This window comes from Excalfactoria chinensis, chromosome 10, assembly GCF_039878825.1.
Source record: "Excalfactoria chinensis isolate bCotChi1 chromosome 10, bCotChi1.hap2, whole genome shotgun sequence".
NCBI lineage: Eukaryota > Metazoa > Chordata > Aves > Galliformes > Phasianidae > Excalfactoria > Excalfactoria chinensis.
In genome coordinates this window covers 2,191,446-2,206,334 of record NC_092834.1, presented here as the reverse complement: position 1 = coordinate 2,206,334, position 14,889 = coordinate 2,191,446, and the positions used below count along the sequence as shown (strand labels likewise).

The 14,889-nt window shown below is 36.9% G+C and overlaps 1 protein-coding gene across 6 annotated transcripts in view; it reads right to left on the bottom strand.

Annotated features, from left to right (window-relative positions):
* Nucleotides 1–371: 371 nt before the first annotated feature.
* DENND4A (DENN domain containing 4A) overlaps nt 372–14,889 on the bottom strand; it is a 58,996-nt gene continuing 44,478 nt past the window's right edge. For all 6 annotated transcript variants that reach the window (XM_072345756.1, XM_072345758.1, XM_072345759.1 and 3 more), the window contains 14 exons: nt 14,108–14,227; nt 13,437–13,577; nt 11,414–12,501; nt 10,440–10,650; nt 9,328–9,422; nt 8,258–8,433; nt 7,993–8,139; nt 7,457–7,667; nt 6,984–7,238; nt 6,304–6,421; nt 6,089–6,115; nt 5,441–5,603; nt 4,342–4,406; nt 372–4,120 (listed from right to left, as the gene is read on the bottom strand). In XM_072345756.1, the coding sequence (XP_072201857.1) occupies nt 3,984–4,120; nt 4,342–4,406; nt 5,441–5,603; nt 6,089–6,115; nt 6,304–6,421; nt 6,984–7,238; nt 7,457–7,667; nt 7,993–8,139; nt 8,258–8,433; nt 9,328–9,422; nt 10,440–10,650; nt 11,414–12,501; nt 13,437–13,577; nt 14,108–14,227 (2,954 nt within the window). In that variant the 3' untranslated portion in view covers nt 372–3,983. The remainder of the gene's footprint in view (nt 4,121–4,341; nt 4,407–5,440; nt 5,604–6,088; nt 6,116–6,303; nt 6,422–6,983; nt 7,239–7,456; nt 7,668–7,992; nt 8,140–8,257; nt 8,434–9,327; nt 9,423–10,439; nt 10,651–11,413; nt 12,502–13,436; nt 13,578–14,107; nt 14,228–14,889) is intronic.

The window sequence follows — 14,889 nt, the reverse complement described above, 5'->3', positions numbered from 1 at the left end:
AGTAAGCACTACTAATGCAAGCATGACATTACATGGATTGAGATCTAACTGTAAAAAGAATGAGTGGATCTCGGTTAGAATAGTGCCACTTGGAAAAGCTAAACCAGAAACCAGACATGCTACAAGAAGGCGGCAAATAAGAGTTGACTCATCTCTGAAGTTTACACATCTTTCTTTCCAGCACTAACTCTTGCTGTTAGCACTGTCTTTATATAGCCAGGAGGAAAAACGCCACTGATGTCAACAATCAACAAACCCAAAAGGTTTATTGTTAAAAATGCCTCCTGTGAGCAAACAATGTAGCTGAGCTGCAGGCACTTCTGCCATTCTAATCCAGCTAATAAAACATTAATGAAAATAACCAGAAAGATTTTAAGATTTTTATTGACTCACTGTAAAACTCTTTTGGATGAGACAAAAAAAAATTTTAACATTGTGAACACCAACTTGCATATTTTAAAGGAACTACAAACCAAAGCAAACATACAACATACTGTATTTTTGGTAAATAAAAATTAAACATTACATATTTACAAATCTACAACCACTCTTTTAAAAGTGCTGCTTGCAGACTAACAAAGTACCATTTTCAAACTGCGGTGAGATACTACCCAGAAATACCCTTCTCTATTATTACTACTTGCATCTCCCATTTTGCATATGAAGATCTCATATGTGGGAATTGCCTTTTCCTTGGGGTACAAGTTGCTGAACTGGTCAGCAGAAGTCTAATCCATCAGACTGTAAGTGTGCCAACAGCAAACTGCCTCAGAATGGGAACTAGCAGTGTCAGAGGAACAGCACCATTTCTCTTCACATTTCACTGTGTCATCTCCAATACTTATTCCAGTGGAACCATAAGTAAAGCAAAATATATATTGCACTGCAAATGTAAAACCTTTGTTTAAGGTTCTGACAGAGGCGTTATTTTGTACACAAAAGGAGAAAATTCAGTTCATACAAAATTTTAAATTGAAAATATGTCTCAAATATTTATCCATCTTTGCTGTATTGGAAAATATACTCAAATTGCTTTTCTAATAAAGGACAGTGAGATCTGTAAACTGTTTCAACGTTGAACTGGATGAGGCCTAAAAATTATCCACCCATGGCCTACACTTTGAACATTATTGTGATATGAATAACTTCCCACTTAAAGTATAATACTATTCCAACTACATCTTCTTATAATGTTTCTACAGCTGACTGACTTGCAACAGACTTTATAAAGCAATTCATCCTGTGTAATGGTTTCACTTAATGGAATACTATGTGATACACTAATTTAAAAGCACACCCAAATAAAGCAATGCTTTGGGAGCGCCACTGAGGATGTGAGACTGTTTTAACAACGCATATACAACTCCTTTTCATGATACAGTATATACTCTTCTGATAATACTGACAGGACTGCTGATATCTGAAGTGGCAAACTGGTTGGCTTTATTAATGTTAAAGACTGTTGGAAATACTTACAACTAAGCTGGGACTAGAATGAAGGATGAGGGCCAAGTGACAAGTGTTGCATCTATCCCTGCGCAGGCGCACGCAGTTGCAGCGTAATGTCCTGTTACATGAGGGGCTGTTAGAGACAAGGCTCAGCTGCTCCTGCCAGACTGAAATAGAAAGCATGAAGCTTGCTTCATAGCTCAGTACCTCTAACACAACACAGTAGCTCTGGAAAAGCTCTTGCCTTCCTTCATGGCTTGAAGGTCCACAGTGGCTGCTCCAAGTGGTGAATGATGCGGGAAGCAGAGCTGCAAAAAGCTTGGAGCACTACACTGTAAACATCACAAATATGTATGAATCTATATACACTACTTTTACTTGGTAAATACGGTGTAGATACTGTACAGAGCAGAGCATACATGCACACTAACAGGTACTTATGATGAATATGTTATAAAATAATCTGGTATTTTTCACAATAGTTAAGAATGAAGCGGATACACGTTCACCCTACAATGACAGAGTTTACAATGTACCTGGGTGAAAAAGTAGCAACAGCTTGTGCATGAGGAATATTTTACAAGTGTGACAGTATGAATGAGAGCTTCACAAGCTGTTAAAATAAATTAAACATGAAAAACGTTGGTAAGTGTAACATTGCTAGCTCCACATCAGGGTGGGGGAAACTTCAAAACCCAAAAACCTCAGCTGCATAATTAGCAGCAGAATAGAGAAGAGGAATTACCCAGTGACAGCTGTATCCAGAAAGACTTCATTTACATCAAAATGCATCTTGCAATTAGCATCAGCATATACCCGCAGCTCTAAAAAGTTTAAATCCTTTATCCTTAGGACAGCATCATATTACTGTTTTACAGTGGACTGGGAAGAGGTTACGCACAGCAGTACAGTAGCACTACTCATTTAAGCCTCTAAGAGGCTCACTATCTCATTTAATAGAGTAAATGTGAGCTTTAAAGTTCATCTCCCTCCTATCTAGCTAAATGTGGCTGTTTTACTACGCTTGCAAACTAAAGAAATTTTTTAAAAATTCCTGCTGGTAAGCAGACAGATAAAACATATAATCGAATGGAACGAGTGAGTATTAAGAAACATTACAAAAGGAACAACAAATTAGAATCAGGGGACTGCGAAGACTAAAGAAAACAAAGTATTTGTTAAAGCTTTGCTTGATTTGTTTAGGGCATTTTATACAATTCAATGGCTCTTTTCCCACCTCCATATAAGACTTCTGATGTTTTCACTGTAGCCTGCTTTCCAGTGTGGAGCTGCTATGTGACTAAGAGTACAGTGTTTTTTGAACATTCTCAAACAAGAAGCTAATTCAAAAGCCATGAATCCCCCACAAGGACTGACACAGTGTTCTTCATAGAGAAAAGAAAAAGTTGTTTCGCTATGAAACAAAGACCAGACATTCAAATTACATTTTACTATTCACAATATGCCTCAATAAGTTACACTCCCTACATATTCCCTGCAGCAAGGTTGCTTTACCTACTGTGGAAAAGTTAAAAGCTTTGGATTAGCATTATGTGCTCACCACATTTAGTGTGTTTTAAACACATCCAACCAAGATACTGGATCACTGCATTTTTATGAAGAACTTGAATGCTGTCACTTGTTTTGTATAACATCTGTAATGAGGTCACGTTAGCAAACGTCAACTGTTGAGATGCACTGACGACATAAAAATCATCTGTAGGACTCTTCAATATGCTACAAACTCTCTCTAAGGAGCAGGGAGTGAGGGAAATGGGAGGGGAAGATGTTCCTACAGAGCACTGTACAGAGATATATCAGTGTTAGTAGAGCTTTCACCATACCTTCCTGCTGATTGCTGTGGTTATACGCTTTCCATGTATGCATGAGAGAAATCCTGCATCTAGCGCACTGTCTAGGTGAAGGTTTACATTTTCTACTCTGCTTTAAAAACAAATCACTCTTCAAAAGTAACTGGACAAGTTACTATAAACAGCAATGTCCTGCAAAACAAATAAGCAGTGTATTGCTTATGCAGCAAGTCCATTTAAAATTCACTCCAGTAATTTAAAAAAAATAAAAAAATATCAACTTACTATAAACAATTCAAAATATGTATAATACAACTTTGTATGCTCTTCATAACATCATGAATATTCTATGTAAACAATAGATTCTGAAGAATTTACTTCGCTCACATTAGTTTCAGTGCATTGTTTCTGTCCACCTGTCATATATATATATATTTTAATAAGGGAAATGTAGTATGTTGTCCTAAGTTAGAAAATTGATTTTGTTTAGAATCTTCCTTTCTACACGCTGATTTGCATAAAGGGCTAGGGACAAGGAAAGAACATTTGGCCCGTTTCTCACTCTGTCCATTGCCACAACAGGAGATAGGCCCCATTTTTCCAAGGCCTTCTGCCATGGTACATTCGTACATACATTCTCAAACACTGAAGACTGAGATGTTCCTTTTGACTGAAGTGGTTATTTTACACAGGTACACATCATAGCTTTTCACCTAAGTATATTTATAGATATGGTTCTCCAAAGATCTTTCTGCATTCCATCACTCCAGTACTTGGTGGTCTATCACAATTATGAGTATTCTTCACTTGATTAGCAGTCAGACGATCATAGGCCATTTTATACTCTCTGTCAAAAGCATCTGCAGAAACAGAAGAACAATCCCTGCATATCTAGTTTGAAACCACAACGTAAACATAATGACAATTAACAGGCTTATCAGAAGTAAATAACAATAAAAAGGACTTAGTATTTACCATAAAATGACATACATCTAAAACAATGGTTTCTGAAGTTGAGAAGTGCATACACACATTGGATCATACATTATCTGTGCTTATATCAGTAATTAATAAAACTTACCTATATCAATGTTATCTCTTCCCAAGGCAACAAGAGAAAGAAACAGTATTTCTCTATACAGGCTCCTGAAATTGTGAAAAAGTTTATTTATATGCTAGTTACTATAAAAAAAATTAACTATACTAAGAATAGATAGAATTATTTAAAGATATCTTAAGCACCTTGAACAACACTCTCTACTATCACCTCCAAAACGTCAGCATTGACCTTTGGAGGGTGCTCTGGACTCCCCAGATTTGGACATTGCTTGGGTAGAACCTTGATACAACTTGCACCAGAGGAGGGGATGTTGTAACAGGCCTCAGAATTACACGCTTAGGCACTCAATGTACCAGTGATCCAACCAAAAGAGAGGAAGACAGCACTGCAATGTTATCATAAGCTTTTACTTTACTTTTTTTATCCTATTCATGAAGGAATGAAGCTATGTGATTACATCACACACTCCTCTCCCCATGGCCCACAGCTTTTATCCTTGGCCAAATTCCACAAAATGTCACAGACAGGTATGGAGTTTGGTTTGTCATGATAACATAGAAATGCAGAAAAGCATACAACCAAGTAAACACCTTGAAAAGACTGCAATATCTTACTATAAATAAAAACCAGTAAATCCAGGCAAGAAATACAAATTTATACAGAAATAATTTTCACTAATTCCATCACTAACAGAGAAAAGCTTCCTAAATAATGCAAGACTTAACCTACCCTCACAGTTCCCCTTCTTTTTGCAATGGAGAATTAAACACCCTCCACCTCCACTAAATGCATCCTTGGAGTAAGTGGAGATGGGTATTGGCTGTTTCTTTTTTTAAAGTATAACCAATACGGTCAGTAAGTATACAATGTCTAGTTGCAAAATACACAGACACACACTTCCAATTTCATCTACCATCATTCAGATGTAAGAGAAGTGCCTGCAGAGTGGAGAAGAAAAACTGACAAGTATTTACCAGACTGAGTGATAAACTCAAGAATACTATTGGATCACTGATTTTTTCTTTAAAAAAAAAAAATAGAATACTGAAAATACCATTCACACTGCATTAGCCTCACAGCTGTCCCAGCTTGCTCCAGAATGGCACGTTTGAACCCTTACCTCTGCCTTTTAATATGTGGCCATTTGTTCAGTCTTTCCAATATTTGGCTCATTGGTCCGTACACATCATTCATCTTAATACTCTTCACCATACTTCTCAAAAGTTCTTGATTAAAAGAGTCATCGTCTTTTTGCAACAAATGGACCATGGGATACTTCTGGGCTGAAAAACATTAGAAACACTGTAAGAACAAACATATGATTTGCGTAGCAAGCAGAAAGGTGCTTAAAAAATGGTGGGATGCTACAAAACTGTGAAAACATTGGCATATATGTACTGAAGAACAACAAATGTTCAAACAAAACAGCAACATAAAAAAAAAGCATATGGAAGAAAACTCAATAGCTATAATGGGTCACGAGGCATATTTCCAGGCATGTGATCTAACAGTGGCAACAAAATTCTTTGTAAGCAAAAATAATAATAATAGAAAGATGAACTGTCAATGTAAGTTCAGTGCATCACTGAAATACATTCCCTTTTTTTTCCCCCTCCCAGTGAAGAATAAGTCACTTGGGATAATGGTCAATGAAACAGATATGCTGCAGAACTGAACTTGTTTGAGCAGTTTACTGCTAAATATACAGCCAGCTTCCCCCCAAAACATGTCACAAACTCAAAATAGTAGCACCGAACTTAACACTCACTCTCAAACAAAAGAGTGCGATTTTGACCTGCAAGACAAAAAGTAGCATCATCAAAAAGTCAGTCACGTATCTCACATGAACTATACAGAGATTTTTTTTCAAGACACTCTTTAGTTGTGCAAAATGAAAATTGATCTAAAAGGACAATTAATCAACAAAAAATACACACTAAAGAAAAGCAAACAAGAAAGACCCCCACAAGAAACAAAGCTTACTCTGAGCATTCCACAGAATATACAGAGGCTGCCTTGGATCCTGATGCAATTTCATGTTATCCCACAGCATCTGAATAAGAACATATTTACTGTCCTCTGACATACAGCTTCGGGGAATCTGAGCAGGAAAATATATACATAAAGATATTTTATTAGGAAAAAATGACAGAACTTTCATATTTAAGATATTTTCAAATCAACAAGCTTCATTTTATTATCATTTTTTTTAAATTAAAACTGCAGTAAACTAAGTTTTTTCACAGGAAAAGCCAGAACCGAACAGAATGTCAGTGACATACAGCAAGTATTTTGTGCATCCTCCTACACTCCTCAAATCATAACCTCCTTCTCCTCCTACTGCTTGATTTGCCACAAAGCTGCCATAAAACCCATCAGAAATGTATCTGTTTTGTAACCAAAGAACACAAACTGCAGCATGATTGCTAAGACCTGAACACTTAACCCCACATAAGTACTGATGAGTGCAGGTTCTGTAGCTATGCCTATTTTCCCTCAGCTGACACAGTCTTTACCAATATAGTATTGGGCAGTGTACACTGTAAGGCACATTCCTGCTACTTCGTATTCCTTCATATTGAAATACGAATACAAAGTATTTCAATAGCTAATGATTTCCTAGGTGGGAAAACAAACATTCCTTGCAAGTCTACATTCCATACCTTTGAATTTTTATTACAGTGCTCAGAAGACAATATTAATCCTGGTAAGTTGCTAGGCAAGTCCAAGCGCCTGAAGTACCATACCAAATTCCAGAAGACAATAGGATGATGATCTACAAAGTCTGCCACTGTTATTGCATGATCTCCTTCATTTTCAAGTAAGCTCTCAAGTTCTTTCCATACTACTAGTGGACTGAGGTAAGGAACCGTTATAGGATCAGGACTTGGTAAGCGCCAGTCTAGGCCCAAGGGATCCTAAGATAAGAAAGGAAAAATGCCATTAATTGGAACATAACTATCTTTTCAGTATCTTAAAAATGCTTCTGTTTTCTAAGAGTTACAAATCTTAGCTTAAGATAATAAAACCTACTATTTCTGGTAAAATAGGATTGTTTTCTTAATTAATACTTTTACATTTTTGGAATCTATTGCACACTTGAAACAACAATATTTAAGGTAGAAAAACTACACACTGTTGGTCCTTGCAAAGTAGCAGGCAGGCTACCAGTAGGAATGATATGGTTGATCTTCTGGTTTTCTTCCTCATCTTCTTCCAATGGACCAAAAGTACTGATACTCCTTGCTACAGGGTGACTTGTACATTCTGACCCAGAAGTATTTTGTCTTCTTCCTGAGGGGATCTGGATACTTCTGGCACAAGCATTGTCACTTTGCTTAGAATTGCTAGGGAAAAAAGAAAAGAATTTTTATGTTTTCCTCTGAGTGCTTAAACAGGTACTGAAACAAGCAGAAAATCTAGAAAGCTCATACAACAGAGCTGAGTACATAATAAATCTCACACTGCAAATTCTACCTTGTCAGCCACTGTACTCACCCATGCTACAGAGAAAGTTCTACTCCCTTTTGTACTGCTAATAGATACAAATACCCTAAAGGAGTTCATAAAACCTACAGAATTACAGATGTCTAAATGAAACTGAAAACCACGCTGAACCAAAAAGAACCCAAGTAATTTCTATGTAAATACACAAAGAATGCATGGCTTTACCTATCTGAATGTATATCCTCTTGAACAGACATTAAAGATGTAGTAAGACCAGCAGTAGCTGCAGCATTACAGGACTTTCCACTTGAATTTGAATGAAGTGATGGTAACTGCATGTTTTCTGTAGATGGACTGGACTTCAGAAAATAGCTGCAGGGAGAGAAAAAGCATTATCTAAAAAAGCCAAAAAACAAACAAAAACCCCAAAAACAGAAATGCTGACTTCAAAACCAATCATTTAAAACCGAGAAAATTCAAACATTATTACCGTCCGGGTCGTCGGAGATCTCTAATTTCTATGCTTAAAAAAGGCAGAAATAAATTGCCACAGAAAGGACACGTGGTATTGAGATTTGAATCATCTGCTGTCCAACCCGCCATGATTTCCTCATCATGAACCAAACAGTCACAAGTTCGGCATCGTGAACAGCTTGAGATAAGGACCTGCATACAGCGGATAAAGTAAGTTTGGAGAATGCAGAATTCTGTTTCAAAGCACTAGAACTATTTCCCAAATCCTCACCCTTGGATAAATACCGCTCATTACTTGCACACAAGCCGCAGATGCCCTTGCTTTAGGTTGGAACCATTGGGTTTAAATGCATGTATTTCAGAACAAATATTAACTAAAATCCAAGCTTTAACAGCTGGAAGTTGACATGGAAAAAATGACTGGAATTAAAGCTAAAATAAATTTGGACGGATTAGTTCAACTGAAACAAACAGACTGGGATTTGGAACTATATTCATTAAATAAATATACTTTGCTAGGTGGGTCAGTTGACTCTTTTATGGCTTCCCAGAATAATTCAGACCGGGTAACTAATTTAGTTAATATTTTTATTAACAATAACGCATTATTTGTAATCTGTTTGCAAACATAATGTTACAGCAATATTTATGCAGCTACACAAAGTATTCATATAATACACTTCCCTGTAGTGACTGCCAATATAATAGAAAAAAGTGAAAGTGATTGGTCACTAACACATTCACTGAAATGAAAAGCAAACAAGTTTGCAATAGTAATAAATGAAACTATCTTCCTCAAATCTCCAGTGGGAAATAGCTCGTTATCTACTCTGTATTTCAAAATGCACAGAGCTATTTAAGGCTTGTTATCTTCCACTTTTTACATATAGCTGTGCAATGGGATTTACATGCCTAGGTCCCAACAGTACGCAGTTCTCAAACTCTTGAGAATTGAAATCTGCTTTGTTACAGAAACACTTATCTTTCAGTGAGGGTTAGTTTTAAGATTTGAACTTTTATGGAGACATAGATAGTACTTATATTTAAAGACATATGCCTTTATGGTACTAATAAATCTTCCCGTACCTCCATGGCGTAGTTCTGAAACACACTGGTACTACTGGTACTACAAGAAGATATCAACTCAGATTTGTCAGGTAAAGGAAACTTGGAAAGAGAACCTAGGAAAAATAAAAAATAAAAACACACTCCAAGTATTAATTACCCAGAATATGCAATTTCAGTGAACTGCTTTTCTGGTCAAGCAATACTGCAGTTGTAAAACATGTGATGGAAGAAGCAGTAAATCAGATACGCTCAGAGAGAGAAATGCAAAGCTGGAGCATAAGGCTACCATCTGCCCAGCACCAACACCAGTGAAAATGCGAACTACCAACACAGGATTTCCACACACTCAGTTTTCTTCTTTCACAGTTGGTAGCTTGGCAACAAGGTTTACAGATTTAGTAATTCATATCCACCCTTTCTGTTTGGAAAGAGAAATAAAGAAGGGCAACAGGTGCTGCTTGTGGTTGCACATCTCCCCAAGCCTCCTCTTAACCTCACTAAATGAGCCAGGCTCCCCTCTGCCTCAGGATGTTACTAATCTTGTCTATCATGACAACCTCTGCTGCTCCTCTCCAGTTTCCTCACATGACACAGAGTAGGGAGCTAAATCTGGACATGCCTTTCTAGGAGATAAGTAGAGGAATTTAAGCAGGCAGGGCTGCTTTTCATTTTGATGATTATGTTTAAAACAACTTTATAGAGAGATCACTAAAGAAATGGATGTAAGTCTACCTGTACTACATTGCAAATTAAAAGAAAACAAAACAATTACATTTGAAGTCTCTCTGATGATCAGCCTTGATGACTTCCAAAAAAATGTGATGATTACAAGAACAGGGAAGAGCCTGAAAGATCTAATTTGCACATCTGCAGCAGCAAGGAACTTGTTCAGGGTTAGGATGTTACTCTGCAAGTTATTCCATAGGAAATGCCACAGATAAGGTTCCACAATAAAAATGGCTACATGTATGCATGCCCATAGCTGAGTAAGAGTTCCCAAATTGAAAAAGTGCACTTTTACTACATAAACAATTAAGATGAACCCTAACTAAAAATTATGAAATTATGAAAAATTCTAAAACTGGAATATGTTCAGATCAATAAATGCAATGCAAAGAGCTGTCTCTTACCGCACTGATCAAATTGCTTTGATGAGCCATCGTGGGAAACTGAGCTTTCCAGGCTTGTCCTGCTGAGGCCAATTCCCTTAATTTCTGATGTAGTATTGTCCTGAGGAGAAGCGCTCTCAAAGTCATTGCAGACATCCTCATCAGTTAACGAAGTAGATTCTGAGTCCAGAGCTCCAAGTGATGAAACACTTGCACGGTCTGAATTTTGGTCCTTAGACAAGAAAACAAATTCCACTGAGAAAAGGAAAGGAAAACGAAAGTATTTCTAAAAATAAGAGTCAGCTTTAATTGTGTCAGAGTTCAAGGTGTGAATTTATCTCCTCAGAAAGTCATTCAGTTCAGACCTGCGTTCAGAACCAACATGAAACAAGGTGCTACGTGAGAAGTCTTCTGTTAAGATTCTTCTGACAACAAGACCTAATTGACAACTTAAACATTTTAATCCTACAATGTTTTCTTGTTCTTGTTATAAAAGTTACTAGCAGTTGCAGGAACATGAATACACAAGACACCATAGACAATTTAATTATTCCCAGATACGTTTTAACCACATCAAAAAACCACAGTAGTAACACCAAGAGCGAACTGCATCTGTTCTCATTCCCAAAATTCAGGGATGAAGTGACTTCTGGTTTGAGTTGGTAGCAGCAAACATTACTCTAACCAAATGACATCAGTGCAAAATTAGCCTTCAACCGCTTCAGTAATTACTTAAGAAATAAAAAAGAATTAAAATCCATTGATGCTTTCTATAGAATAAACTGTTTGATTCAGGACAATAAAATTAGGGCACCGGCAATTTAAACATGATTAAAACAACCTAATGCATTTACCAGGGTGTATGTCATTCGAACTGTAGATTCACCACATAGGATTCTGGGATTAAAGATTTACAATTTTTTTCATTTATTTAAACAAATTTCATTTTCTATTCTCCACAAAACCTAAAACAAAGAGTAATGATGAAAATTTACCTTTGAGGATGCAGCATACATTGCAAATTTTGAGTACCACTTGCTAGCTTTCTCTGCAACCCCTTTTCCGGCAGAAAACATGCTACTTTTTAGAACATCAAACTTTGGTGTTAACAGTGTATCCAAGTTGAAGGACGGGGAAGACACCAGTGGCAGTGCACCAGCTGCCTCCTGCTCCTTTGCTGGACTGTGCGGGGAGTAGGCTGGCGATGACCAAAGCCTGTCTCTTGATCTCTCTTCTGCTTTTGAGTGATAACTCCTGGATTTGATAAGACTGGACGGCCTTGGGGAGTTTGGGGGAAGGCTCGACCTCCTACAAGCTTGGATTATTGTTGGGCTCTTTTTACTAGCATTTCTGTCATCAAAAGGTTTTTGCAACTCAATGCTTGGGGCACGACTTGACAAAGGGCTGCTCATGTTGTTCATATACATGACTATTTCTTCAGCTAAATCTCGGCGTGCAGATGGAGTTGAAGCACTTCTATCATCATCCTCTTCTTCATCTTCTTTCTGCTGTTCTGTCTCAGCAACCAGTAGGGAGAGTGGATCAAATCCTGTTTCAACATCCGTCTTTTCCACTGGCTTTACTGGAAAGCTGCTCCTTCTTTGCAGTCTTCTAGGTTTTTCACTGGAAGTCTTCACTGTTGTAGACGTTTCAGGCTCAGCATCCAAGTCTTCCAGATCAAAGATAACTGGAGACTCTGTTTTATCTGTAAAACTGCAGTCAAAAGCTGCATCTTCATCACTTGATTCTTTCTCCAGACTTTCTCTCTTAGATCCCAAAGAAGACGTTCTGATATTAAGAGTTTTTGGCCTCATGCTCTTCTGCAATGCACTGGATAGGATTTTGGCATCAGCTCCTAGCTTTTCAACCATTTCTCCAGGGTTTGCTTCCTGATTTATTCTATTGATCATGAGTCCCACTAAGCCATCTCCGCTCAGGTTACGGTTCCTGCTCTCCCATGGAATCTCCCTTACATCAGGTTCTGCTGCACTTTTATGTCTCTTTCTTAGTGATTTACTTTTTATAACTTCTACTTCATTGGCATCTTCAAAAGTTGACGTAAATAGCAATCCTACAGAGCTCTCTGGGAAACAAGATGAACAAAGTACTTTATTTCCTCCTGTACAAGAAAACTAAACATTACCGAAGAATGCAAGTTTGCTTCATTTTTTCAAACAGGTTACAATACTAAGAGATGGAATTTACTGTGTATCATGGCAGTGATTGAAAAGCAGAGCTCAGCAGAGTTATGACTTCTAAAATACATTAAGTTAAAAATAAATAAATAAATAAATAAATCTCAGTATTGCTTTTCCATCAAAGGGAAAGGCGACTAAACACATTTAAAGGGAGACAAATAACGTAGTTGAAGCCTCTCTAAGCGAGAGGCACCATCAAGAAAAGTCTCAGAGATATTTAAGCTCATTTTCTGGAGAAGCACACTGATACTAAGAGGTCCAAAAGCTACTAGCAGCAAAGGTAAATGTCAAAAATGAAACACTTTCTAACCTGATGTATTAAAGATAGAGCCAGCAACAGGACTTACTGTCAGAGAAATCTGTTGTTTTGCCAGAACAAAAAGATGACTACGGTATTTCAAGTCCAAATGACAGTATTACAATAATCATATTTGACATTACTAGAGACCTGAAAAGTTTCTTTCAACTATAGTGCACAGAAACATCTTCCACATTCTGAAGTAATTTAATAGTTGCTAGAGGTTGCAAGAAAAAAAGAAGAAAACAAACAGCAGACTCCTGTTTTGTAAGCAGATGTTAACCAAAGCAAAAAGGGCAAACAAGAAATAGAAACCTGGAAGTGCAGACTACTCAGACATCTCCTTGAAAAAGCACATGCAGACTCTAACTTAAACACTCTCCCATGAACTGTACCAGCCACTGCCATTACACCAATAAAGAACTGGAAAAAAAAACCTCAGAGATGCTATAATCAAGTCCTATTAAAAATGAACACACAGAAACAAACCTATAGACAAATCAAAATTTCTTTTCCACTTACCAGTGCTAGCTTCTGCTGCTGTGTTGTCAATGGTACCATTGAGCCGCACTATGCTAGAAGTGGCTTTGTCATTATTAGAGTTATGATAATTGAGTTTAGGTAGGCAGTCACCACTCCCTTTTGCACTTTCCACTTCAGACACTGTGAAAAGAACAGAGATCTTTCAAATCAAAGCAACTTAGTTTAAAACTCAAGTTTCCAGTACATACTAGATACTTTATGGAAGATTAAATGGCAGCTTGTTGTATATAACCCATAATACACACACTGTTATCAACTTGGGCAGAGACAAATAATTCAGACATGATCTCACAGATCTTCCATTCACTTCTTAAGCGATTTGGAAAGAAAACAGACTGGTAAGAGAGGCTTTCCTGTACATTGTGCCTGTAAAGCAATTGTAATTTTTTGAAACAAAAACATTATGCTGTTGTTATCATTAGGCAATTCTATTACCATTATCACTTACTGAAACTGAGAAAATACTAACTTTAGAAGTAAAACCATCAGACATACAGAAAATTACATTTAGATAAAAGAATTTTAGGCATAGGCATAAATCACCATTTTCAAATGCATTCAGTGTAAAACAATCAACTGCTCCAATTAGCTTGGCTGAAATCCCCATTTATCCAATATGAACTAAATATCTGTATTCATAAGATACATACAAGAACTGGAATCACTCTCTCTCTTGTCCTCTTTTTGTTCTTGTATGTCTTGAAGACAAGTTTTCCCTTGCCTGATTTCATCTTTGAATGACGTGTTGCTGCCCAAGTCTGAAAGTCCTCCTGTCATAACAAGACAATGCCAGAATAAAGATAATTATGCTGTTAAAAAGCTTGACGTTGTTAAATAGAATAAACTGAATATCCAAAGTAATTCAAAGGCCTTTTATCAAGTACATTCCAATTAACAGTGAATATTTTACCACCAAAAATTGATTGAATTACTTTTACTGTATAAACATCAAACTGATGTTCAATACAATGAAATTAAAGGGGTAATTTGCAACATTTCTTTGAAGTTCTGTACTAAAGCACTGCTCATCATTCATTCTATTGCCTTATTTCTTTGCTCAAAACATCACATCCTTTCAAAAACAGAGAAATCTAAACGGGGTTTCATTTTAGAGTGCAATGTTTTTTCAAAATTCACGCAAGTAGTTCTCCTAGTTTTATTCTAACAAAGAAAAATAAAGATTGCAGAAGCAACCACAACTATATGCACAAAATAAGGTCAAAAAAAAATAACCAACACCACCCAAAAAACCCCCTGCAAAAATTCAAGCGATTAACTGGTAGTTCTAGACAACGCTGACCAAGCATTACTAATAACGTGACTGAACATCTTCAAGACTGAAATGTATTTCACACTAACATGGCGATTCCCATTCCAGGTTGTCCTAAAACGTGAGCACCAAAATATAGCAAATGAACAAAGACGGGAAGAA